Source organism: Pelophylax lessonae (genome assembly GCF_965119305.1).
Source record: "Pelophylax lessonae genome assembly, chromosome: 1".
Taxonomy (NCBI): domain Eukaryota; kingdom Metazoa; phylum Chordata; class Amphibia; order Anura; family Ranidae; genus Pelophylax; species Pelophylax lessonae.
This window is the reverse complement of record NC_138768.1, coordinates 576,160,411-576,187,460: the sequence shown is the minus strand read 5'-3', so window position 1 is coordinate 576,187,460 and position 27,050 is coordinate 576,160,411. Positions and strand designations below refer to the sequence as shown.

The 27,050-nt window shown below is 38.8% G+C and overlaps 1 protein-coding gene across 1 annotated transcript in view; it reads left to right on the top strand.

The window, feature by feature from the left end:
• The window catches only part of FAM13A (family with sequence similarity 13 member A), a 321,224-nt gene extending 294,894 nt beyond the window's left edge, over positions 1 to 26,330 (top strand). Inside the window, exons 20-25 of the mRNA XM_082272109.1 lie at positions 3,992 to 4,075; positions 9,534 to 9,629; positions 13,791 to 13,868; positions 20,996 to 21,192; positions 22,981 to 23,082; positions 25,507 to 26,330. Coding sequence (XP_082128235.1) covers positions 3,992 to 4,075; positions 9,534 to 9,629; positions 13,791 to 13,868; positions 20,996 to 21,192; positions 22,981 to 23,082; positions 25,507 to 25,630 — 681 coding nt within the window. The 3' untranslated portion in view covers positions 25,631 to 26,330. The remainder of the gene's footprint in view (positions 1 to 3,991; positions 4,076 to 9,533; positions 9,630 to 13,790; positions 13,869 to 20,995; positions 21,193 to 22,980; positions 23,083 to 25,506) is intronic.
• The last annotated feature ends 720 nt before the right edge of the window (positions 26,331 to 27,050 follow it).

Here is a 27,050-nt window from a genome sequence, read left to right as displayed (position 1 = left end):
ACAAACCTCTGTTTTAATGCAAAGATTTGAGGAAAAAGGGTATCAAAAGGATCTTTTAGAAAAAACCAGGGAAGAAGTTAGGAATATGAATAGGGAAAGCCTATTGGAAACCAGACTAAAGGAAAATAAGGGATCATTTGAAGGGGCTTTCATTTCAGGATACCATAGACAATACAAGGAGGTAGAAAGAATATTTAGAAGATATTGGCCAGTGCTGAAAAGTGATAAAACACTTGCCAAGATACTTCCAGAAAAACCGAAATTCATCTACCGTAGAGCACCTACCCTGAGAAATCGATTAGTCAAAAATGTGATTGACCCTCCCAAAAATATAAAAATTTTTCCTGACATGAGGGGGTTTATTAGATGCAGGAAGTGTGTAGCCTGTAAGAATAATCCTACCCAGCCAAGAAAAATAATGGACTTCAAATCAAAAGCAAATCACAAAAGATTTAAGATCAATAACTTGATCACATGTAACACTACGCATGTCACCTATATTGTCGAATGCACTTGCAATCTGCAATATGTAGGACGCACTACCAGACCTCTTCATGTCAGAATTAGAGAACATATAACCAATATCAAAAATGGCTTCCCGAAACACAGCCTCTCCAGGCATTACCTTGAAGTTCATCATAAAAACCCTGAAGGGCTAGTCTTTTATGGTATAGATTCAATCCAGGGACACTGGAGAGGTGAAAATAAGAGGAAGAAAATCTCCCAAAATGAAACTAAGTGGATATTTTTACTCGATTCACTTCAGCCCAAAGGACTTAACCTGGATATTGATTTGAACTGTTTTATTTCTAATTTTTAACATATAGTATATTTATATTTTAGATATTTTAAGTCTAAAACAACAGGTTTAATCCTATGAGATATTTAATTCTCTTCCTCTGGTTATCACCATGGGATCACCCGTCAAAGTTTGATCATATGTCTATAAGGATTAATTACAGACCCACAGGTCATACAGGTTGTTGTTTCTCCACCCTCATTCAATAATTTTTTCGGAAAGATAGTCAAAGAATTTTCCCATCTATGTTTCCTTTATATATTCTTCCCATTCTCTTCATTTAGGTTCTTTCTAATTGGGTTGATGTTTTTAGCCCCACTGACCAGACACTAAGTATTCTGTTACCTGCACTTTTTGTATTTTAATGTGGCCCGCATCTATATGTTGTTCTCTTTGACTCCACACTGATTAGAGTCACCTATATTAAGTTATCAGACCTATCATGTTTGAATATATAACTTTAGTGCTATATATATTTTTTAGCCCTATAATGTATACCTAGCGAATGATTACGAACCATAGCTCTCACAATATATATATTTTTTCCTTTATTACGGATTAGAAAGAGTATACACCATATTTTATTTCACCTCCATTTTGTATGTATTCACTATCACTAATATTAATTAATTACATGATCACGTTTTTTAGCCACCAATCTATTTATTTTTAGCCACCAATCTATTTAATTTCATTTATTTATTATTATCACCATGAACTTAGGCCATCTATTAAAATATTTTACATAGTGACCAAAAAGAATATTTATTATATTTAGTTCATTGCTATTTTTCTGAATCCCCGTCACTAATATTAATTCATTATCACCATCACGTTTTTAATCACCAATTTTATCACCAATATTATTTTATCTTTCATTACTATCATAATTCTAGGTCACCTATTAAATTATTTAAAGCTTTTTATGAAAGGGTTAAGTCTGTGATTGGTCGTAAGATTATTTATATTTAGGATTTATTTTACCATCAGTTTAATGTTAACGTATGTATTTTATGTAATATGCTGTACACTAGATGGTAAACAGACCCGATATCTAAGTATAGAATTTTACACTGTTATTGTATCAACGGCAACAGAGTAGGACCTGACCCTCCTAAAGTCCAATTTTTGGCTCTCCGGTTTTTCCTTTTCTCCTCTTTTTCCAAATGAGGCATACCACGGACTTTTGAGGTCAGATATGTCCATCTCTTAAGTACGCAGCTGCCAGTATGCAAATTCCCTAAGTTCCAAAATATATAGTTCTACCCGGCAACAGCGTGCATCCTCTCTCTTTTTTCTATTGGATGTCTTGCCCGGCATTCCGATTGGAGCACGCATCGAGCCTTGTTTACCATGCTGGTATAAATAGGCGGAGATGGCGTGATGACGCTACTCCTGAAGACGTCATCACGACGAAACGTACGTAGAGCGTCATCGCGTCACATCCGCCTAAGTGGAACGCACATCCGCCCTGTGGAACGCACGGCGTCCCGGAAGTGCGCTATTATTGCTTTCTATGCCATTACCCTCTATTCCCTTTGTGAGTACCTAATTTTTATATACAATAAAGTATTTTAAAACTTAGCAGTACTACTCTATGTGAGCCTTCTTCCCCCATATATCGATACACCTTCGGACCCTAACATCAAGGAACCTGGTTCACAAGATTCGGGTAGATAATCGGACCACCCAACCACTTTGATGGTCAGTGGAGAAGATCCAGGATTATAGACAAGGCCTGATACCCCTGCAGGGGTACATAGTTCTGGTGAGTGCGGTCCAAGGGGTGCGGGGAGCACTGAACGGTCACCATATACCTGAGCACCTTTAATATTTCATCAGAACACCTGCACTCAAGTCACCTTTTTTTGCCAAGTTTTTTAGGAATTTTCTTGCATTGTGGGACTATTTGTTCTTTCTTAGGTGTAACGGACTTATTTATTCTTGTATCATTGCTGCTATAATATTTATCTACCTATTGTGCACCTTATTTAAGTCATACTTTAAGTGGATCCATTTTTATATTTTTTATATATTTATTTTTATTCTGTACAAATCCACCCCTTTATCTATTTTTTAATTCATACATTTCATCTAATTTTCTCATCATACCAAATTTCACTTATTCTATATCCACTTTTCAGCACAATTATTTATTATTTATTTGTATTATCTTTTAGTATTGCACATTCAATAGGAAGACACATAGGATGCACTGGACACTTTATTCATAGTGGTGATTTATTTTGTATGTATCTATAACGCCTAAATTTTGGACATATAGAAACATCAGCAGTTTTTGGCAGCGCCATACACCTTCCCCCTCCTTTCTCTTCATTCTCACTATATTCTTAGTAATATAGTATAAAGGTGGGCTGCAGCCAATACTAAATACCAGGAATCTAGAATTATCCTAAGCGCGGATTTGTTTACATTTCATGTGCTTTATATGTATGTTTCTACATGTAGAAGAAGCGGGTACTTTTTTCCTGCTATAGTGTACAGACTTGGTTGTGACCTACGTAACTGGAAGCTGACACTTTTTTAAATTTTATATAGAATATACAGTATAAAATACAGGTGTCTAAATATATTTATTTTTCCTAAATTTGGCTACTACTAGAGCTAACCTTATTAATTACCCTGACACAGAGCATTTTATGCTCCTATTACCTAAAAGATCAAGAATCCTTGAGAAGGAATCAGTCTGCTGGAGTCCCCAAGATATGCATCAATCCCAAGTGTAATGTAGGGTAGCATTCCCTACCAATAACCTAATAGTAGTTTTTGGGTAGTCTGGCCCTTTATCATTAGTGGGCTATTAATTACTAATCGTATTAGGTATTATTCTTGAACACCGATAGGTGTTTTGTTATATAAGCATTTCTTCTATTTTTTTCAAATATATTTTATAGAGCCCAATGTCTCTACCACTGGATTTGTCCAAATTATTACAAAGACACTTGTTTTGGGGATGGGAAAACTGGAAATTTGAAGTATATATTTTTACTTCTGCATTTGTTTGAAGCTTTCGTTAACGTGACAGGTTGCATACCATTTATTAAGTATATAACTTAGTAAGTGACTAGTTCTGTGTGCACATTAGTTATGTTAATGGCCTCTAGCACTAGAATAAATAACTTGGCTTGTGTTTTGCTTCAGAATACATTTGATTTGTTTTTGCCTTTTTAGGATATGACCAGAGATCAGATTGCAGCTGAAAAAGTGTCACTTCAGAAAGCCCTGTTGTACTATGAAAGTGTTCACGGCAGACCGGTAGGTTTCTTACTATTATTTTTGTTTTGTTTTTTCTGAAAAACTGTGTCACAAGCTAGATTAAGTAAAAAAAAATATGCGAAAACCATGAACCATAGTGATGCCTATACATTTGCATACAATTCTCTCAATATTTAGTCTCTTCTAACCTGGAGCTGACCGCCTTTTCCAAACCTGCAGCAGTGTGCTTATGTAAGTTAGCCATCAAACAAAAAAAGTCTGGCACTAAAAGAACCAAGACAGGACTTCCTCCATGATGGTGTGCAGTGTTGTGTTGGGGTCCATAAAGCAGCTGTGTGGGAGATAAGCACCAGGAGCGGTGCTAAAAACAAACGAATTCCAAAAGACTACTAAAAAGCACTAAACAGGACCACTGGTAAAAGAGAAGAGAAATCTAGTGACACCAGCAAGTGTAATGAAAGCAACAGTAAGTTTATTAAAAGTAGTTCAGTAGGCAAGCAATAGATCAATGGCAGCCGTAATTGGCAGTTCACTCATAGCCTACACTGGATGACAAAGCAAAGACTCGAGCTTGTGTTTCATCTGCGGCTCACACCTCCCTCCATTTGGCTGACTCCCAAGTGTATGATGTCATACCCGGGCTTTCAGTACTCAGAGGCTAGGACCCTGGTCTGTAAAGTGTATGTAAGCCCTAACGGTGAACTTTTTTATTTGCTCCCTATAGTGAGCTGACAATACAGTACCTCTGCTGCACTGAAATTACAGAGTCTTATGCCTGATACATATGCTACGTTTTTTGTTTTTTTTCATTCAAGCCAGCGGGCTGAATGAGAAAAAAAAAACTAAGGAGGTTTCTGTACTAACTATGTGGTGTTAGTACAACAATCTCCCCGATGTGCTATTGTGTTCCCATCCAACACCCCAACAAAACTTCAAATGCCCGTCATGCTGAAAGACGCATTCAGTTTTTTTCCTCTAACTTAGTAGCACAGAGCCTGTCCGATCTTTCCTATTGGTTTCTAACTAGCACCAGATTAATTTTAGCTTGTGCTGATTGGTTGCTTTGGGCCATTGCATGGTAAAAACCCAGAAATTTGTAGTACAAGTGCTCACTTTTATTAATGTTCTTATGTATTTCATTCAGCAGTAACATTTAATTGTTCTTAGTTCAGGAGAGCGGTCTCTATGCAGCTTGTCAACTTAAAGAAATCTAAAGAATGCAGATTATTTGTAAAGTGTAGAGATTGCACCTTTTTGCTTTTTGTCCTTTTTCATGTATTTGATCTCTTCCTCTAGAGAATAAATATGAAAAATGCCTAATTTCTTATTAAAAATCATTCTTCATATATTGTGTTTATCTTCAGTATAGTCGGAGCGTTACATGAGTCAGTTCACGTTAATGGTTTTTAGTGAAAACTTTAATTAAATAGACTTTGTTCTTGGCACTGTTAGATTGTGGAAAAGTACTGGCTGCTTAAAAGCAATTTTTATTGAAAACAGCCAAGCCAAAAATCAGAAGTCTAAAGAGTATAAAGTACTGTAAGCCTATTAGTTTGGAGCCTATTGTGAGCCACAAGTGTTTTACTTACTAAGGACTTAATAAAGCTCTATAGATTCATTTACATAGATGCTTAGAGTGTGTTGACCTTTTTACCGCTTGTTCACTTATTGTGAGGAAAACTAGAAACCTATATATACTGTTATTTTCCTAATGTATGTCTGGTTAGTTGGCCTTTTGTTGGAACTCTCAAAGGCGCCCATAGATAAAAAGTTGGGGTCAGACAGCTGGCGAGTGTCACTTTTTCCAACCTTTGTTACTTGTAGTATTGAAACCTTTAGACCCCGTTCACACTGGGGCGACCTGTCAGGCGACCTGGTCGCCTGACAGGTTGCCGTAGGTCGCCTGCCATAGAGTAGCTGTGGACCCGTTCTAATAGGAGCGTCACAAGTCGCTCCGACTTAGAAAAAGGGTCCGGAGCTTTTTTGGGGTGACCTGGAGCGACCTGCATTGACTCTGAGGTAGCGGTGCGAGCTGCGCACCGCGACTTCACAGGTCGCCACCGCAAGTCGGGTCGCCCCAGTGTGAACGGGGTCTAAGTGTCTAACTATTAAGCTAAATGCTTAATAGTCCTTAGTAATTTTTGTACTTATTTACAGCAGAACAAACAAACCCGTTATAACACCAGTGTTATTTTGGAACTTTCAAAAAATTTGCATTAACAGTCACTATAACAAAAACCTAAAATACACAATTACAAGATAATGTTGAAATTAAAATTCTGCATAAAAATTATGTTCAATGCTTTTTAATATGCATGCGAAAGATCAGCTTGAAGTAATTTTTTTTTTTGTTTGTGTGTTTATTTTAATAAACTTGTTTCTTATGCATAGCTTGAAATGTATATGTAAAATCCACCTCAGATTTCAGGTCTACGAGTTAGCTGACCAGTTTGAGAGCAATGCACTATGTACATGTCTCCTATCTTATAGGAACAGTTGATAAAGTAACCCTGTCATCACAGGGTCGTTAGTACAAAATAGGTCACCTGTAAAAACTGTGAACATACTTATCTGTCCAGTGACCGTGGTATTGAAAAGCAACTGCTTCTCCACTCTCTAGCCTCTGCAAAAGTATTCCACACTTTCCAATGTGACAAATTGCTTCCTGTTTGGCTGCTACTGGTTTCCCCTGCTGCCATGTATGCCACCACTACATTGTGTGGAGCTACCACAGTGGTTGCCAGGGGGAAGTGAGGGGATATCAGGTATTCGACTCATCTGACAGTCAAATACTTGCAGTGTTTGGGGAGTAGAGAAGCAGTGGCCTTCCAATACACAGGCCATTGAAAAGGTAATTATGTTCACGATTCTTTAACAGGTGGGCTAATAGGTAAAAAGTGAAAAGGGCTGTTTAAGATTGTAGGTAGCATATGTGGGAATTTTGTGTTTTCTCCCTTTAGTGATTTAATCTACAAACTATTCATACATTATGGAACACAGGATGAGTATTTGGGTACATTGGGTTTTGCTGCTGTCTTCAGGAGATTGCACACAGGCAAAGTAAAGATATAAGGACAGGCCAGTAAATTCCCTCCCACTCCCAGTATGCCACAATCGTTTCCTAGTGTTCTAGAAAAGAAAAGCCTTTTAACCAAGATTCTTAAGAAGAAGAATTGGGGGAGGAATGTAATGGGTCTTGGGTACTGGTCTCTGACAGCTCCTACCTAGGTACTTGTGTGCAACGTTTTAATTCAGCCTTAGGGTACTTTAAAGATCCAGAGCCGTGGTGGAACTCTGTCCCTGATGTAAGAAGCTTACTTCAACAATCGGGGAAGAACAAGAAGTCTTGCAGTTCAGAATGAAATGGATCTGATTCTGGATTGGGAAGACTTTAACAATGCAGCCCTGACTACCGTGCACATTGCTCCTTTTTAACAACAAACTGAGTAGGTTTGTCTCTTCCCCATCCAAAGATCCTCTAGCATTTGCAGTGGATCTTCTGGTGACTCTGTGAGATCAGTTGTCTCTGTGAGATCAGTTCAGTCTGACCTACGCGTTACTTACTCTGAAGCCCCTTCCTTGCTTCCACCGCAGGATCAAGGTCATCCCTGTGATTCTAATTGCCTCGAACTGGCCCAGGAGGACATAGTACCTGGACTTGATCAGGCTCCTACCAAACTGCCTATGGGTCCATCAAGATAGTCTGGATCATCTGTCCCGAGGACTGGTTCGCCACCTTGCTACTCTCTAGCTTTAACGGCTTGGCTGTTGGAAGTCCTGGTCCCGAAGGATAAGGGCCTATTGGATTTGGTCATCTCTACGCTCTTGAAACCTAAGAAATTACTTCTTGCAGAGTCTACAATTACACTTTAGTGCTAGACAAAGAACTTTAATCGAATACTGTCCATTTTTCCAGTCTGATTTGAATCAGCATTTGGCCTTGTGTACCATCAATGGTCAAACCTCGGCTTTTAGAAGACCTTCTAACAGGGTGCCGCCTAAAGTGTTCCTCATGTACTTTCTCCATTGACCCTGTGGGATCTCAGCTTGGTTCTGTGAGGGTTCTTAAAAGACCACCATTTCAACCAATCAGGAATATTAGTCCGTCTGTACATACATGTTGCTTTTCTTGTGGCCATCACTTTTGCAAGGCAAGTTGGAGACCTTAAAGTGGTGGTAAACTCTAGAAGACAACTCAGTTCAATTTCAATCAATATAATCTAAACTAATAGCCAGTGTCTTTTAAGTTTTTCAAGATGCGCTGTTTAGGAGTTATCATCTTCTCCTGCTGTCCATTACGTCATGTGCACATGTGCATTGTAAATGATTTTAACGGCACGTCAGTGTGCCGTCTATCTGTAAATTACCATGCAGTGTTTACTTAATTCTATTTCCTCAGCACAGTGTATTCCTGTGAGAGTGCTGAGAATGATCCCTTCCTGAAACACCACATGAAACCGAAGGGTTAGTTTATTTTTTATAGCCCATGAGCGATATTCCCCCAGTGACACATGAGAAAGGCATTGGGAGGTTTCTGCAAAGATGGCGTCTGCTTTGGCCGGAATGGACAAATATATTAATAAGCTGTAGAAATGGTAAGATCACGGATATAAACACAAAAGGATAAAATCGAGTGTCATAACTGCATTCTATTGTGGTATTATGCGTGCTGTAGACTTGTTGTATTGTGTTTACTTCCGCTTTAAACTGCAAAGAACCTCTTCTTGTACTATACAAGGACAATGTTGTTTTAAGGTGCAGGGCCATGTTTCTTTACAAGGTGGTTTCTTTCTTTCATCTTAACAAGGACATTGTTCTATCATCTTTTCTCCGAAACATCCGAAGGAGATTTACCTCCGTTGTCTGGATGTGGTATGCGCTGTCCAAGGTTATCTCAGTTCCCAGCTCCCTTTACAGTCTTTTTTTTTTTTTTTTTTTTTTTTTTTTTAGTCGTTCCAGAAGGTCCCTGAATGGGACAGCCTACTTCTCATTTCACAATTGCCTGGTGGATTCGACAGCTTATCATACATCTATATGACCTCAAAGGCAAGGTGCCCGCTTTCTCTGTCAAAGCACATTCTACTAGATCTGTTAGTGCTTATTGGGCTTTTCTTGTGTCTCATAATGTGCATATAAGAAATTAGGATTTTTAAGTTACAATCACATTTTTTTTTCCAAGTCTACTCCTACTACTATTTGCTATCAAAATGGCATGCTGAGAGTGGAAGGGATTATCCTGGTCTGTCCTACCAGCCATTGCTGGTAACTGTTTAAAATAACTTGGACTGCTCACCAAAATGTGAAGCCCAAGAAACCACTGCACGGTCACATTTTTTTTTTTTTTTTCTTGTACTGAAAGTTTATTTTAGGCACTATGAACTTGCCTGAAAGTTTCAAAGCTTTTTTTTGTGAGCATTCATCACTTTCATAATAAAATAAAGTATTTCAAGCTGCAGACTTTGGAGTACTGACTTGCAACTGTTTTTTTTTTTTTCAGATAACAAAGTGCGAGAGGCAGGTGATGAAGCCGTTGTACGACAGATATAGGCTGTTTAAGCAGATCCTCTATCGAGCCAATACCATACCAGTCATTGTAAGTCAAGTTCTGTTTGTATATCTTGTGCAGCCATTGCACTCAGACTTAATCCAATTTCCAGCATTTCTTTTTGCATTGCTGTTTCTGTAATAGAAATTGAGCTTGGCATTGACACTATTTAATTTGTGCATAGAGAAAAAAATATATACTTGATTATATGATATGGAGCACAGCTAGCTGGTAAACATTTAGGAAGCCACTCATTCTCTGTTTTGAGGTCAGTAGACATGACAAGTCATCATGTCTCTTGTGTACACTGCACTCATAAAATGTGTGGAAGCACTTGTAAGGAATCTTTGTCTCTATGGAAATACTTCCAGTCCAGCAGTTTGGTGTTGTGTTCCCACTTTCAAAAGCCATTTACAATTCTGTGTAATAGTTTTAGTGCTGACGAAACTTGACTGGACACTTTGCACAGCCACAAATCAGATTTTGGCAAGATAACCTAGCTCCTTAAGACAGAAGTAGGAAATCTAAATCTAAATCGTTATCACCAGTTTACCAATCCCCCATAATTGGTAAAGAGATTCCGTCACACCCCACACTGCACTCCCATGCTCCCTCACCACCTCCCCGCTGCAGGAGTCTGGGTAAGATCTTAGGGCCGATAGTGTTGGAGTGATCCAGGTGAATTAAGTCTCTGTGCTTCCCAGGTGAAAATGTTGAGGCCTGGTGATTGACTGCTCAGCACGGCCTTATGGGGAAAGTTCACATGTCTTCTCTACCCCCCCCCCCCCTTCACTTTCCAGAAGCCATGCTCTTTTGGTGTAAATGCTCCAAAAGGATGTAGATTGGCAGATTGGCAAGTATAACCTGCCCAGGAGGTTGGTCTATCCGGAGGCTTGTTTAGTTTGCCTTGAAGGGGCAAATGAACAGTGTCTCTTTAAATGTAATACCTGTAATATCCTATATGGTTTCCAATTTTCCATTAGTCCTCTAGTAACTCAAAAGAGCACCTCACCACCACTTTGCTTCTGGTAATGCTGTTGGCTGGTAAAATAAAATGGTTCGCATAATTTGCATTTTTTTTTTGGTCAGTTTGAAGTTGCTGATGTTTTTTTGGTGTAGGGGATTGTCATGATTTCCTAAACCAATGTACAAGCAAAAACATTACCAAAGATGTTGTTGATGATCTATTTTTCTGATAACTGCAAGGAATGTTTTGACAATGTTCCTTGAATAGTCACTGAGTGCAGCTGCTTCATTCTTTCTGCATTGCTGTCAGTGGTCTGATAGGACTAACATATTTGGGATATCTGAAGATTAAAATTCCCTTATTCTAATAGCTTATTGAATTTCTTTTCCATGGGATTATCCTGGTGTAGGTTTATTATTTGTTGTTAGCACTATGCAGAGATCACACCATAGACACACAAATTACAGATACATTTTATACATATAGATGTTGATATACCTAGAGGTCTTTTATAAAGCAGTGATATATTCAGAGCATATTCATAAAGCACATCTAAGTGCTCAGTTCTCTTGACAGTTTTTGGGACTTCAAAGTCAGCAGAGCCCCTTTTTTTTTTTTTTTTTTTCTTTTTTCACTTTATTTTTTCTTTTCTTTTTTTTTATATAGAAGAGTAGAGAAATAATATGTTTTTAAGGGAAAGTCCAATTATGTGAGAAGTCAGTCCTGTGACCAGCCTCTCCTCCACTCATGTTAGGAAGTGAGAACTCCATAGGACACTTGGGCTATAAAATGCAGGCTGACATTACATTATGGTATAGAGCTGAAAGGCGATAGTGATATTCACTCTGCCATAAATGCCTCCTTTAGAACAACACTCATTGGTTACTTAAAAAAATAAATATATATACAGTATATCATATGAAGTAATGCATTGTACTGAAATTGACCATAGGAGGGACCCAAACTGGGTTTAGGGTTTGAAGTGTGTAAAAATGCTTGCTGGAGAGGTCTTTTCTGTTCCAAAGAGAATTCCCTGGTGGACATGTGTTCTTTAACAAATTAACACTTTACTCTGCACTAGGCACACCTCACATGCTGTATGCTGCCGTTTTCATGTTTCTGTAATTCGGAAACAGCCACTCTTACCCAAAATATTGAAAAGGTCCATTTTGGGAAGCTACAAGTCTGGGGTGCTGTTATCCTTGTCCTTTCTATCCTTATTCGAGTCCCTGACTTTGAATAAGCATGCCCATAGCTGGTGTTTGAACCCTCAACAGCACATGCTTGTTTAGGGTCAGTGACCAAGTAATGAAAGAATGATAGGGATGGCTGCACCCCAGAATTTCAGTAATGACACCTACAGTATTTCTTTTCAGACTTGTTTGCTATAATTCTCTTAAAGGCTTCAGAACATTGAACCTTAATGTTCAGGTCCACCCTTCTACCATCTTTTCTCTCGGTCCTTCTTTTTTATTTATTTCTCTTATTTTCTCCTCAGCCCTCCCTTTCTCTCCTCTTCAGTCCCATCCTCTCCCTTTTGTATGCTCTTCCTCTCCCGTTTGTATGCTCTTCCTCTCCTCTCCCGTTTGTTTGCCCGTCTCTCCGATCACAACAACAATAAAATAGAAAAAAAAATACATTTGGAGTAGGCTGAGGGCAATAGACGGCTTAAGTTAGGAATGCATACTTTGATAGACTTTTTTTTTTTTACCAGAAATTTAGTGTCACTTTAATTGTAACACAAAGAAAAGCAGTCACTCCCAGCGCTCAGAGGTCATCCACAGTGGGATAGGACTAAACCGATCCAGATACACCTGAAATGCTTGGTGAATGCAGCCCTCCTCAGATGGAGGAATCCAATGTGAAACTACAAAAAGAACAGACAGGAAGGGCTTAGCTCTGAGGAAGGGGGTGCACCCCAGAAACACGTTAGTCTTGCAGCATAGCAGGGTGTTGTTGGAGTACGAGTATCCTGCACTGCATGGCATCTTCTGGTTTACACATTCTTACATGTTGTGCGTTTGTGAGTATCCATTTTTGTCATTTTTACATCTTTCAATACATTTTTGGTAATGCACTCGGTGCTTGCACCTTCCTTTCTGTTATTTTTGTAGTTTCACTTTAATTATATAAATAGTTAACCCAAAGCAGTGCTATAGTGGCACAATGTGTAAAATTGCTTGAATAACGTGTGGGTTGTTTTATCTTCTATGCCTGTTAAAAATTTACAGCACTTTCTTTAATAATTAGAATCTTAAGTGTTGTTGCATTCTTCCTGTCCTATGAAATTAAGCAATAAAATGTTTGTACAAATGATGTCTAAAATAGGATTCATGTCCATAGTGGCCATTTAATCCTTTTAAATGAACCAAACTGGAGAAGCACTTGAAGAATGTGAACTACAAGTACGCTTGCTCTGACAGAAGTTTTGATGAGTGACATTGAAAAAGGCCTTTGGCACAATCCTAATGACCTCCTTGATGTCGGGTTATTATTTGGATTAAACTTTCAGTCGCTCAAGAATTCCACTCAAGAACAATGGAATGTAGTTGTTTAACAGTAAATCCTGGATTTACGCCATTTTCTTCCTTTTTTTTTTTTTTTTTTTTTTTTTAACAGCCTTTTGGACTAGTGAAAATAACAAAAACATGAGGTATTTGAACTCATAAGAAATACAGCAGCAGCAGCACAAAATTAAAGAGAATATGATTACTGTGGTATATAGACCCACCCACCATTTGTTTTTGGTGTTACCAAGTGTCGTACCCCATGGGCTTCACTTTCAATTCTTACGTAGTGGTCTGCTATGAAATACACTTGCCAGTCAGAGATAAATTTGGCTGTGATAATTTTATGGAAATTTTTTTTTGTCAGAATGTGCAATTAAATAATGCCAATTTTTTGTTAGCCCCGTTGTGAGTAGTTCATTTGAACGCCTATGTATCTACATGGGTTAGTTTTTGGGGGGTTTTTTGGCAAGGTATAGAACTAAACTTATGTACTAATAAAAATTTGTGTATAACCTACTTTTTAATGCTGCCTATGCCCCCACTGCGCATGAACTCAAATTTTTTTAGACGCTGGCTTCTATTACTAGTGCGTCATCTCTATAAGGCTTTAGAATACTCTGCATAGTGTTTCTGCCAGTCCTGATTGGCACTGTAGATGCTATAGTTGTTAAGTTCGGGATGTTTGATAGACAGGGATTTCTGGTGTAACATACTTGTTAACACTCATCACAGGGATCCCCCTCGAGCAAGCGGAGAAGTCCTTTGCTGCAGCCAATAATCGAGGGTGAAACTGCATCCTTCTTCAAGGAGGTAAACCTAAGACTTCAGCTGCTAATGACAAATAACTGCTAAATCTGCATCAAAACCCCACCAAGCAATCAACCCCCTTAATACTGAGTGTTTCCTTGTAATCGGTGCCTTGATTCCTTGTGGTGCTTCTCGAAAATCAATAGCTGCTTGATTCCAGCCGGTTGTCTCTGAGCTTCCATACATGCCCATTGCTCTGATTGCGTTGACTTTTGTGTTCAGAGTTTGGGATGATTTTCACAGCTTCTTGCTTTTATTTTCTATGATTTTGCTTCCTACTTTGTTTATCTTGCCTTTATCCTTGCTGAACTGTATGATTTACTCACTCATTTAAATTATCTTGGTGGTTTAGAAGAAAAAAAGTTTTTTTCCTTCCAGGCTGCTTCATTATCGTATAATTGTCTTATATGTGTTCATCAAAAAAAAAAAAAAAAAATGGTATGTTGTATGCATGCTGGCCTTATCTGGATCACTTTCCCCTCCCTTTTTTATCATTTGCCAACATGTTTAGGATGAGGGGTACAACATAGATTTTGCACCAAGTCTGTACAAATACAGGAGCCAGGTAGCAAGTGTACCAAACTTGTCTATAATTTTTTTTTTTTTTTTTTACTGATGCCACTAGACGTACAGTGGTTCCTGGCTTCTTAAAGGAAATGTCTGGTTTTAGATTGTTATAACGGGGTCCTGTATATCTCATTCATTTGTCCTACCCTTGGTTTGGATGGTACTTTTTAAAAGAATAATCGCAGGCATGTGAAAAAAGTTTGTACACTCCATAGAATTATTTGAATAGTCAAACATTATATGTTGATTCAAAGTGGTTGTAAACCTCAGACATGAAATACGAGCAAAGCCTATCCCTTTATAGTTTGTACTTGTCGCAATTAAGAGCACCAAGTTTTCCTGACACCAACAGAAAAAAGGGGAGGGAGCTCCAGCTTATTGAAAGCCTCAGCTCTGTTCCTGTGTGTTGTGTGAAGGGGGTGTGTCTTTTCCTTCCAATCAGCTCCCAGAGCTCTCTTCACTGAGCGCTGCAAATTGTAACTTCAGCTCTCCACCCCCTTTTTTTCTGACTGCTCAGACAAGCTTTAAAAATTCTTCACTTTGAACGGCTGTAAAGACTGCAGTTATACAGGTACAGCTTATGTAGGTGGATTTGCTTCATCTCTGTGTATTACCAGTATAACTGAAGTCACTTCTTCAATAAGTATATGTAAGGGTTTACAACCACTTTAAATATGCCTACAGGTAAAGATAATCTACTTAAACAAATGGCACATTAAAGTGACATTGTGGATTAATTTTCAGATCTACATTAACAAAAATGTAGATATTTCATATGGAAGAAGAAAGTACAACCCTACATTTACCACCACTCTAAATTCATAAATCTGGTGTTCCAGATTAGTTGAAAATAAGTAGAACCTCTTGAAAGGAGTATGCAGGTTGAGCATGTCTTATTTAAACCTTAGACATCTAGGCTGTTGACATGAGTGGTATCATCTGTTGTCATACATACACTATATTACCAAAAGTATTGGGACGCCTGCCTTTTTTCACGCACATAAGCTTCAATGGCATCCCAGTCTTAGTCCATAGGGTTCAATATTGAGTTGGCCAACTTTTTTGCAGCTAGAACTGGGAAGGCTGTCTACAAGGTTTAGAAGTGTATCTATGGGAATGTTTGACCATTCTTCCAGAAGCACATTTGTGAGGTCAGGCACGGATGTGCACAAGAAGGCCTGGCTTGCAGTCTCCACTCTAGTTCATCCCAAAGATGTTCTATCAGGTTGAGGTCAGGACTCTGTGTAGTCCAGTCATGTTCATCCACCCCAAACTCAAATTTAATGTGCGTGAAAATGGCAGGTGTCCCAATACTTATGATAATATCGTGTATATATACACTTTCTTAGGTACAGCTGTTCAATTGCTTGGTGACACGAATTGCTAATCAGCCAATCACATGGCAGCAACTCAATGCTTTAAGGCATTTGGATGTGGTAAAGACTACATGCTGAAGTCCAAATGAGGAAGAAAGGGGATTTAAGTGACTTTGAATGCTGCATGGTTGTTGGTGCCAGATGGGCTGGTCTGAGTATGTCAAACTGCTGATCTAGTGGAATTTTCTAACACAACCATCTCTAGGGTTTACAGAGAATGGTCCGAAATAGAGAAAATATTAAGGGAGTTGTAGTTGTGTGAACGAAAATGCCTTGTTGATGTCAGAGGAGAGTGGGCAGACTGGTTCAAGATGATGGAAAGGCAACAGCAACGCAAATAACCACCCATTACAACCAAGGTATGCAGAATGCCATCTATCAACACACAACACATCGAACCTTGAAGCAGATGGGCTACAGCAGCAGAAGTTCACACCGGGTGCCACTCCTGACCGCTAAAAACAGGAAACTGAGGCTACAATTCACACAGGCTCACCAAAATCGTACAATAGAAAATTGGAAAAACATTGCTTGATCTGATGTCTGGATTTAGGCTGGTGCTGGTAGTGTAATGGCACACTTTGGGCCCCTTAGTACCAATTGAGCATCGTTTAAACTCCAGGGCCTACCTGAGTATTGTTGCTGACCATGTCCATTCCTTTGACTACAGTGTACCCATCTTCTGATGGTTACTTCCAGCAGGATAATGCACCATGTCACAAAGCTAAAATTATCTCAAACTGGTTTCATGAAAATGACAATGAGGTCACTGTACTCCAATGTCCTCCACAGTCACCAGATCTCAATACAATAGAGCACCTTTGTGATGTGGTGGAATGGGAGATTCGCATCATGGATGTGCAGCCAACAAACCTGCAGCAACTGCGTACTGCTATCATGTCAATATGGATCATAATCTCCGATGAATGTTTGCAACACCTTGTTGAATCTATGCCACAAAAAATTAGAGCCATTCTGAAGGCAAAAAGGGGTCCAACCCGGTATTGGCAAGGGGCTGGTGTGTGTATGTATGTTTTTATACATTGTGTGTGTATGTATATATATGTATATATACACACACACACTCACAGTGGGGAAAATAATTATTTAATCCCCTGCAAAGTTTGCCGACTTACAAAGAAATGAATGGTCTATAATTTTTATCAATTTTCATCTGTAAAGAAGAGTGGACCAAAATCCCTTCTTAGATGCATGCAAACCTGGTCACCAACTACAAGAAGCTTCTTACCTCAGTACTTGGCGGAGAAACCCTTGTTGACAAGCACAAAGTCATGTTTTGCTTGGGGATTCAATACTTATTTTACTCACTGAACTGCAACTTAATTTACTCACTGAACTGCAACTTAATTTATAGCATTTGTTTTTTCTGTATTCTTGATTGAGATTCTGTCTCTATCATTCAAAATAAACCTATGATAAAAAATTATAGACCCTTCATTTCTTTGTAAGTGGGCAAACTTACAAAATCTGCAGGGATCAAATAATTATTTTGCCTTGTGTGTTTGTGTGTAAAATTGCACCCACAATACACTACATCATGCCAAGATCGGTGGATTTATCTAAGCCCCACAGAAAGAAAGTTATAGATGCTTAGGAGTGTGGCAAAGGATTTAAAAAGATCACCAAATGATTTGAAATCAATCATTTCACTGTATAGAAAATAATGTACAAGTGATGTAGATTTCAAACCGCTACTCGATTGGTCAGGACTGCACAGTGGTGGAAATGTTATGGTTTTGGGTTGCTTCAGGGCCTGAACAGCTTGCAGTCATCAAGTCAGCTATACAGTCTGCATCATATAAAAGTGTGATTAATGAGAATTTGCCGCCATCTGTTCAAAAACTGAAGGTGAGCCAGAAATACATCTTTTAACACGATAAGCAAACTAAGAAATTCAAGGAATAGCTCTAAAAGAAGAAATAGAGGATTATAAACTGCCCTAGTCACAGTCCGGGTTTCATTTTGAAATGGGCAGTTCATGCAAGGAAAACCCACAAACATCATTCAACTAAAGGAATTTTGCATGAAGAATTCAGTCATACCAACATCCATGACTGGTGGGCAGTGTACAAAATGCCTATAAGAAGTAATTTCTGCTTCAGGAGACAATTCCATGTTTTTTTTTTATATGCCAGGGGCATAGTTGGATTTTCCACAGTGTATCATTACATCTGTTGGTATTTTTATTGAATAGATTATTGAAAAGGCAAATGTTTTCTTGTGTTCTTATTCACGTATATCACCTTTCTCTGTGGGCAATGTTTGAATAAAGATCTAATTTGCTTGTTCAAATATGTTAAAAAAAAAAAGGATGTTTCTATGGTGTGTACCTAATGTTTTTTAGATGACTGCAGATGTATGGGATCACTTCCTTAAAGAAACCCCATCGCCAGACCATTTACTGCAACCAAAATCTTTTCACAAGAATAAATGTACATTTAGTGTTTATATGCGCATTTCATGTATTTTAGGCATTGTTTTTTTCCTGTAAAAGCCTTCCTCATGTAGGGATTCAAAAGGCCTGAGATTGCTGCTGGGAGCCACTATCTTGGATGTGATTTCAGCAGCAGATCTTTCAAGTGACACTTTATAGCCGTGATGGGGAACCTTGGCACCCCAGATGTTTTGGAACTACATTTCCCATGATGCTCAACTACACTGCAGAGTGTATGAGCATGATGGGCAATGTAGTTCCAAAACATCTGGGGTGGGCAATGTAGTTCCAAAACATCTGGGGTGCCAAGGTTCACCATCACTGCTCTATAGTATTCCCCTTTGCTCCTTCCCCTGTAGCTGCATAAAGGTTTATGTAGGGAGTTGATTGGTGGAGGAGCTGGGCCAACAAAGAGAGTTTTTAGACACTTCCAGATGTGGGATTTGGCTGTGCTAAGAAATGTATACTTTCTGGAGTAGTAAGTGTTTCTAGCATGTTCACAAGCACATTGAAAGTGGATAAAAAAAGAATAATAATTTAACAGAAAAAAACACTACAAATACTTGATTTTTGTTATGTGTTTTTTTTTTTTTTTTTTTTTTAAGTGCAATATTGTCTGTTAATCATGGGGTCTCTTTCAGCAGCAGATCAACAAAGTCGAGACTGTTATTCCTTTGGATTACTTTTTTTCCACTAGATATTAATTATAACTAACACACATTTATTAACACCTTGCATTTTATTACAAAATGTAAATTTCTCTTGCACTTTATGATGTATGCTTATTAAGCAGGGATAAGCTGCAATAATGGTCATCTCTGCTTATACCTTCTGTGGAGTAGTTTATGAAGCTGCGATGAAAAGCAGAGAGGACATTCCCTGCTTCTCTTTGCGGCACAGTGAGAAGTGGCCATGCAAGTAAATACCAAAGGCCAATTTAATAAGTTGCGTTAAAAGCATCTGACTGACCATTGGGGCAAAATGTTTACTCTCCTGCTTCGCTACCAAAAAGATACTGCTGCGATGTGAAGACGTAGAGGAATTATGACCTGTGCTCCTCTGTCAGCCTTCTAGACACAGTACAATGTATATATATACTGTTGGGCTGGACCTGATAAACCCATAGATTCTCACAACTACCCTAACAGTGTGGTTGATGGAATTTTCTCTGCCCGCTTCTGTATCCTGACAGTCGTTACTTGCGGCTGTCAGAATACCAGAACAGTGACTTAATCTGCTTGGTTGCAGTCACTGTTTCACCAATTTTATTCCAACTGACTCTTTGGATTTGTTAATGGATGGGTAAAGTCGGGTGATGGTAGGGCCATGAAAGGCTCTGATTTCAACTCAATCAGCCAGTTTTAGAAGAGAAGACTTTGGAGAAGAAAAGTGCCAATCTTAATAAATACGCTTTCCCTTGGGTAGTTTATATGGAGTGAATATTCATTACGTGAAAAGGCGCACTAGATTGCCCCGTTGTAAATATCCATCTTTGTATTCCAAGAAGCCTATAAAAAAAAGACCTGAACCAAGTTGGGTAGCCACAAAATCTTCAAAGAACTAGTTTTGTACATAGCTGCAAATCCATATCTAGATGTAGAACGTGGTGAGAACTTTAACAAGCACCAATATCATCGGGGGGGGGGGGGGGGGGTCAGCAATAGTACTAAAAGTAGTTTCCTTCATGGCTATTTGTGCACCAAGACACCAGACAGAAAAGTGCTTTTTGGCTATAAACCCGCATTTTCATGCATCTATTGTGGGTTTTTTTTATCCCTTTTTTATACTATTACAAGGAATGTAAACATCCCTTGTAATAGAAATAAGCATGACGGGTCCTCTTTATTGAGAAATCTGGGGTCAAAAAGACCCCAGATCTTTCATTTACCTTTAAAAGCAAAAAATGTGGTGAATCCACCGCTGGGACAAATTTTTATCAGACGCAGAATCGCCCACAATACAAAATAATGCCGGGGTTATGACAGCTAGCTGCTGCCATAACAACCGTATTTAACGTCAAAGTAATGACCTGAATGTACTGTGGGTGGTTGGCAAGTAGTTAACTGAATTATATCATTATCTGGTCCCAGGCCATGACACCGCTTTCATCCACAACTGAATAATTATTCAGTTAATTAGAAATGTGTGCAGTTTGGGCTACAGTTTATTTTTTTTTTTAGTTTTTATTATTTTTTGGATTGGAAAATTTTTGTTTAAGATGGTAGATTTTGCAGGCTTGACATGTCCTGTTTTCATCTTCTATTTTCATCTCATGCTACAAAGATAAACTTTAGTCAACAAAAAACACATTTAACAGATGGATAATTTAACTCGTGTTGATAGATCTAGTTTCTTTTGTCAAGAAGGTTGCCGTTCTCAGAGGAAAGCCTCAATCAAACTGTGTCTTATTAAGCTGGAGGTCTAGAAATGGGTTAAAGACTTTTATTATTATTTTTTTAAATATATTTTTTATGGGTTTCTAAGGGCTGCAACATTTGCTGTTACGTTTGATTATTGCTATTTCCACACAATTTCTAAAAAAAAAAAAACAATTTTGGCTTATAACAAATGGTTTCACTAACTATGAGCTAGAGATTGTGATTTACTAATCTGATTTGCAGTGAGCTATTGCTGTTCTGCTGCTTATCCCCAAGTTTTGCATTGACAGTATTCACCTGGTTGCAGGTTAATATAAAGCTTTGTTCTCTTCCCCTGATGATTTGTATCTATAGGAGGAAGAAGAAGGATCTGAAGATGACAGCAATGTGAACAATGATTTTGCAGTAACTATCAAGCCTGGATTCAGTGTACGAAGCTTCTTGGATCAACTGGAGGATGAGGCCGATGGTTTTGTGTCTCCTGTTGATGACAAAACACCATCAAAAAGTACCCAAGACCTCGGGCTGGGCAATCTTCACTCAGCATCTGTGTATGTTGGATTTTGAAACCTAATATTTTCCTCGTAATAAAAGTTAAAGTGGAACTTTAGTCAGAAAATTAAGTCCTGCTAGATGACTTAGGTTGGCCCCTTTTGCAGGTATAGCTATGTAAAACATTACAAATAAGTGTCTGTACTGTTTAATATCCAGTAATAAATGGTCTCGCCTTGCTCTGCACATGCTCAGTTGCTCTAAATTTTTAGCCACTTTTAGGCACTGTTGAATTTGTAGAGGTCGATCTGCTGACAGCCTTAAAGCGGAATTGAACCCTTCTATCCTTTACAGCCAGGGAAGCTGCTTTTGTTTAAAGAGGAAATAAACCCATTCATTTAAGGCTTCTTTCACACGGCCGCTCAGTTTATTTCCTCCATTCAGTCACTTTTTTTTTTAGGGACATGGATGACACTTGTGTCAGCCGGTCCGTATGTCCACATATCATCCCATCCGTTTGCGGATGATATTCGGACATAATGTATGTCTATGGGGATTGCGGATATCAGCGGATGACACCGCTGACATCCGATTTTGCGTCCTTTCCGTTTTTTAAACGGAAGAAAAATAGGGTTCTGTTCCGTTCCAAAAAATGGAACAGAACTGAAAGGACGCAAATCGGATGTCAGCGGATGGTCATCCCTGACATCTGCAATCCCATTGACATGCATTTTGTCTGTATATCACCCGCAAATGGATGGGGTGATATACGGACATACAGAACGCCCGTGTGAAAGAGGCCTTACAGTTTGAAAAAACAGTTACATTTCCGGCACATGTTCAAAATGTAACAATCCCATTGGTTGTGCACTCAACCAAACTGTTAAACCATCCAATGGCTGGTATCATAACTGATCACATATGCAGGATCATGGCAGTTGAAGATTAAACAGAGGCCAAGATGGCAGCTTCCTTGCTAGAAAACGATAGGAGGGTTTACTTCAACTTTATTCTGCAACTGCCATGGCGCTGCACATGTTATCAGTTCTGACACCAGCCATTTGCTAGTTTGACAGTTTGGTTGAAGACACAAGCAAATGTTTCAGTTAGCAATCCCGGCTTTCCAGGAATGTAACTTTGTTTTTTGAAACCATTAAATCAATGGGTTTTGTTCTGTTTTTATAATTTACTGTTCAGGGGCTCTGGGATTCAGCAAAATGGCAGCCTCCAGCAAGATGAAACAGGAGCAATGCTGGAGGCAATTTACAGCACATACTAATTTTGGTAGCATAATTATTCATGTGGAATATATGTTCCTTGTTAAAGAACATTATTTCTTATCAAGTTGTTATGGATAAAGCAGGGACTAATGGAATCGGGGGTGTTTTCCTGACTCACAGACCTCATCTGACCACCCTCAGAACAGCAAATTCTCTGAGTTCTGCATAAAGCTGACCTTGCAGGGTTTGTTGGTGTAGAGAGTGTTTTTTGGTAGGGGAGCAGCGTCTACACTACTAGGGGAAGGTCAATCATGATAAACATTGTTTTCCCCAACCAGCGGGTTTCTACAAGCCCCTGTAGACATTAAATTGTAACCAATATGGCTATTATCAGCTAGATTGGGTGCTAGTGGACTGGTTTAGACTACATTGTTTAAGGAAGAAATCCAGACGGAGACTCATTACTACTTGGAACAAAATGTAAAATTAGAGCCCAGGGATAAGTGGTATTTCAATGTTGTACATTTTACCCCACTACACCAGTCACCAGCTAGTATTCACTGGACAGTTACAGAACACAAGTGGGCATTTACCGAAGTTTAATTTTGGAATATGTTCTGCATACAGGCCAGAACTTATAGAACAGCTACAAGAAGCAAGGGAAGAGAAAAAAAGGATCCGGAAGAAACTCCGAGATTTTGAAGACAACTTTTTTAGGCAGAATGGAAGGTGAGTGAATTGAATGTAAGCAGGTCACTCAGCAGGCTTTTTATTTTGAGAATTTATTGCTGCTACAATACATTTGTGTTGCCACTTGAACAACCTGTCTGTGCCATTTTGCATTCTGAACAGACATCCTGGTAGTTCTAATTAGTGTCTAGTGTTTGCTTTTCTCTACAGTGTGTAAGCTTCAGGCTTGTGTTTCATCTGTCACTAAAAAAACTTTAGGGCTGTTTGCCATGTCAGGCTTTGTTATATTACTGCTGCTTCCAGTGATTTAATTGTTCAGCCTCAGGTAATAAGAATGCCACAAGCTATTCGAAGTGTCAAAAATACTAAGACTCTCTCCTGGCATCCAGTTTAAAGTATGTGAAAATACTATGAAATAATAAAGTAAATAGCATCAAATGGGGTCTGAAAGTATTTCACATGGTTTGTCATAGGCTTTTATATTATGTTGGATCTTGAGAAGAACGCAGGACTTTCTGACCAAGAACCTTACCACAAGGGTTTCCGACTGGTATGAGAACCCTGTGGTTGTTTCAGCTGACTTCCATACACTCCTATCCAAAATATATGTTAGACTGTCCCTTGCATGAGTGTTTGAATGGCACTGATTTTATTCAACATTTTAGTCATTGATGTATTGCAGCATAACTTTTTTTTACCAATATATTTTTGAATTAATAGTAATGGCCCTGGAATTGTGAATATCTGTTAGGTTAAGCGTTAAGGGTAGTTGTATTAGAACCCATGCACACTGGGTGTTAAGCCCCAGTGCATGGAGGTCTAGCATTGAGAACCTTTTGTATCTCAAAAGGGGAAAAAAACTGTTTTAACTGCTTATATAATATTAGCTGAAGTTTGGCTTCAGTTAGTTTATCTAAATCTGCTAGTACATCGAACACTCCCCTCCCCCCAGACTGATAATGCAGCTGTCATACCCCTGTGCTCCTTCATCCAGAGTGGGGGCACTCTAATACAGGAGATGTGTTACTGACCAGATCACCAAGTGAAAACACAGTGGGGGGCCTAAGAAAATGAAAGTGGCTACCACATCTAATGATTGGTAAGCTGCAATATATTACGTTTTTTGTTTTGTCTTTAATACTGCTTTTAGTTCTTAAATAAGGGGTTAATTTGGACTAAGGATTAGTGGTGGGATTAGTGATTGGGTCGAGGCTTCTGCACCAGAAACAATCACATTATTTTCAGATGTCCAAATAAAGAACTGCTTTTAAATTTATTCTAGACATATCCGCTTTTTATAGACCATCATACCAGACTCCTGATTATTTAGATACAATTTAGCCATACTAGAGGTTAAAGCTGAACTCTGGGCAGAAAGTTTTATGCTATGTATATACTGGTGTTCCAATACCTTTAAATAATTGTTGTGTTTTTAGTGCACAGTCCCCTTTGGAATTTGGATCCTGCCTTCTTTATTCTGAGAGAAGCCCTCTGTTCCCATCATATACTGTTAATAAGACTGATAGCCTCTGTGCCCTTTATCCCCCTGGCCACTGGTCTTGAACTTTCCCCCCTGTAGCTCTACGTAAAGGGAGTAATGAGGTGATTACATCACTGCTCGTTAGATGGTGGGCAAGACGGTTTCAAACTCCTGGTCTGATCTGCCCATTGTACAGCATAGGCCAGAAGACTAATGCATCCCATTCATGCCCACACTTCTGCTACACGCCACTTATTCAGACTGTGGGTGGATTGGACCAGGAAACTGAGACTGGCTGGTACGCACAATGCATCAAGAGCTTAGTTTAGGAACTAGTCTGAATGGGTAGCAGTGTGGACTGTGAGCGTGTATTGGATGACAGACTCCCGGCTTGTCCATACAATGGGCAGATCAGAACTGGAGTCTGAGACTCTCGGGTCTCCTCAATGTACAACATAGTTGTGGACGAGCCAGGAGTCTGTATAATCCAATACACGCCCACAGTCCCGTCCAGACTGCCAACCATTAAGACTCCAAATCCCCAAGCATAATAGGATTGGTAGTCTTAGTATGAATAGAAGCGATGTCGCCACTTCAGAGATCCCTCTTCCTGGGATAAAAAAAATTCAGTGTAACGATATGTCACTAATTTTTAAAACTGTAAGTTGTAAACAACGTGCAGTTTTAATCCAAATCACATTAGCAGTTTTGTTTAACTCTAACTATATACAGGGCTAATGTGCAAATGTTATCACTATCCCGGAGTTGTTCTTTAACTTCCATACCATGACAACATTTCGTACACAACGCTGGAAACTTTTTTTTTTTTTTCTTCTCTGTAGCAAACGTTACTAAAGATGTGTGTGTGCCTGAAACCATACTGTGCTTTTCACCACCATTTTTTTTTTTTTACCATACATCGTTTTTTCAGTGTTGCATTTCAAATCCACTTTCAACTTTGTACTCTTTTTTTATTTCTCTAGAAATGTTCAAAAGGAAGACCGCTCTCCAATGGCAGAAGAGTACAGCGAGTATAAACATATGAAGGCCAAACTGCGGCTTTTGGAGGTCCTAATAAGCAAGCGAGGCTCCTCACAGACAGTGTAATGAGTCATCTGGAGTAATTTTCTTTTATCTCATGACTTAAAATCACTGAGAATGGGCACATTGCCCAGTGGAGCTCACCTGTCTGAATGTGTTGAACTTGGCCTATAAAGCAGACAATGCTAGAATGGAAGAAGGCCGGTTTAAATTGCACAAGGTGGCTTGAAGGATGTCATAATCTTTCTTGGCTAGTTCTATTAAGAAGAGGCCCAGTACACTCCATATCAAAGGTACGAATAACAATAAAAACAATATCCAGTCACTGGACCTCAAAGGAAAGGTGGGATCTGTAGTCCAGTTCTTCTTCCTGCTACTTTAATGAACCAGGACTCCAAACTACTTTGGTCATTGACCTCCCAGCGGTGGGTGATCTTACACTGGTTCTATTATACTGATTGCTTGTCTGAAGAAGGAAGGTTTTGGACAAGAACCTGTGTTCTAAGCAAAGATCTAAAACTCATATCTTGGACAAGCTAATACCTCATTTTAACACTACTTGGTTCTTTGTCAGTGACACTTGTCGTCCTCTGTGGTATCTGATATTGAACAGCCTTGCATTGGATCTTTATAGAACCAGAACTTCATGTTGGAAAAGCAGCAGATGAAGAAGACTGAGAAAACAAAAGACATTCAAATGAGCAGTTTCTGATAACTAGCTCATGCCAACTGCTTTGGTATCTAATAAACAGTTTTTACTGATTGATCTTTTGCTACCAATCATGTCAGTTAATGGTATGACATAATGATTAATGTCTTTGGGGTTACTAGATCTGCCTGCCCCCTTCCCTTTTTTCTGCAGCATGCACTTTCTTCTTTTTACTACGACTGTAATTTATGATGTTGCTCACATCTCCGGTAAGACTACATGCTTTAATCCAACTTCTGTGATCCACCAGTAGAAACGTATTACAATGTATTTTCTTGTCCTCTTGCATTTCATGTGACCTAAATCGCCAGGGCTTGATTTACCCACTCCGAGGACTCTTTTATGTACCAAAAAAAAAAAGATATGACCACTCCATACAAGACTATACTAGCTCATGAGAATGATCTCATATTAAATTTGTGTGTATGGAAAAGTATTACACAAAAGGTAGGGATTGTGTACAAAGTTACTTCATTTTGAGAGTAGGTTAATCAACATTTTCTTTACGTGTTTCAAACTAGAACTATGATATGATGATGGCCACCCAGATTTAACCTAATCACTTATCATACAGTAGGAATAGGTCGATCTTTTGTGGTACAGCATTGGTTACACAGCTTCTGTTTTTGTTTTTAATCTGCAGTTGCATTGATACATTTCACAGAAACTGTCTGCCATCTTGTGTCACTTATAGTAATGGTACAGGAGCCTTTGTTTAATAGGGCGAAGTGCAATAACCCATACAAAAAGGTATTGGAGATAATTCATTAGACTTCA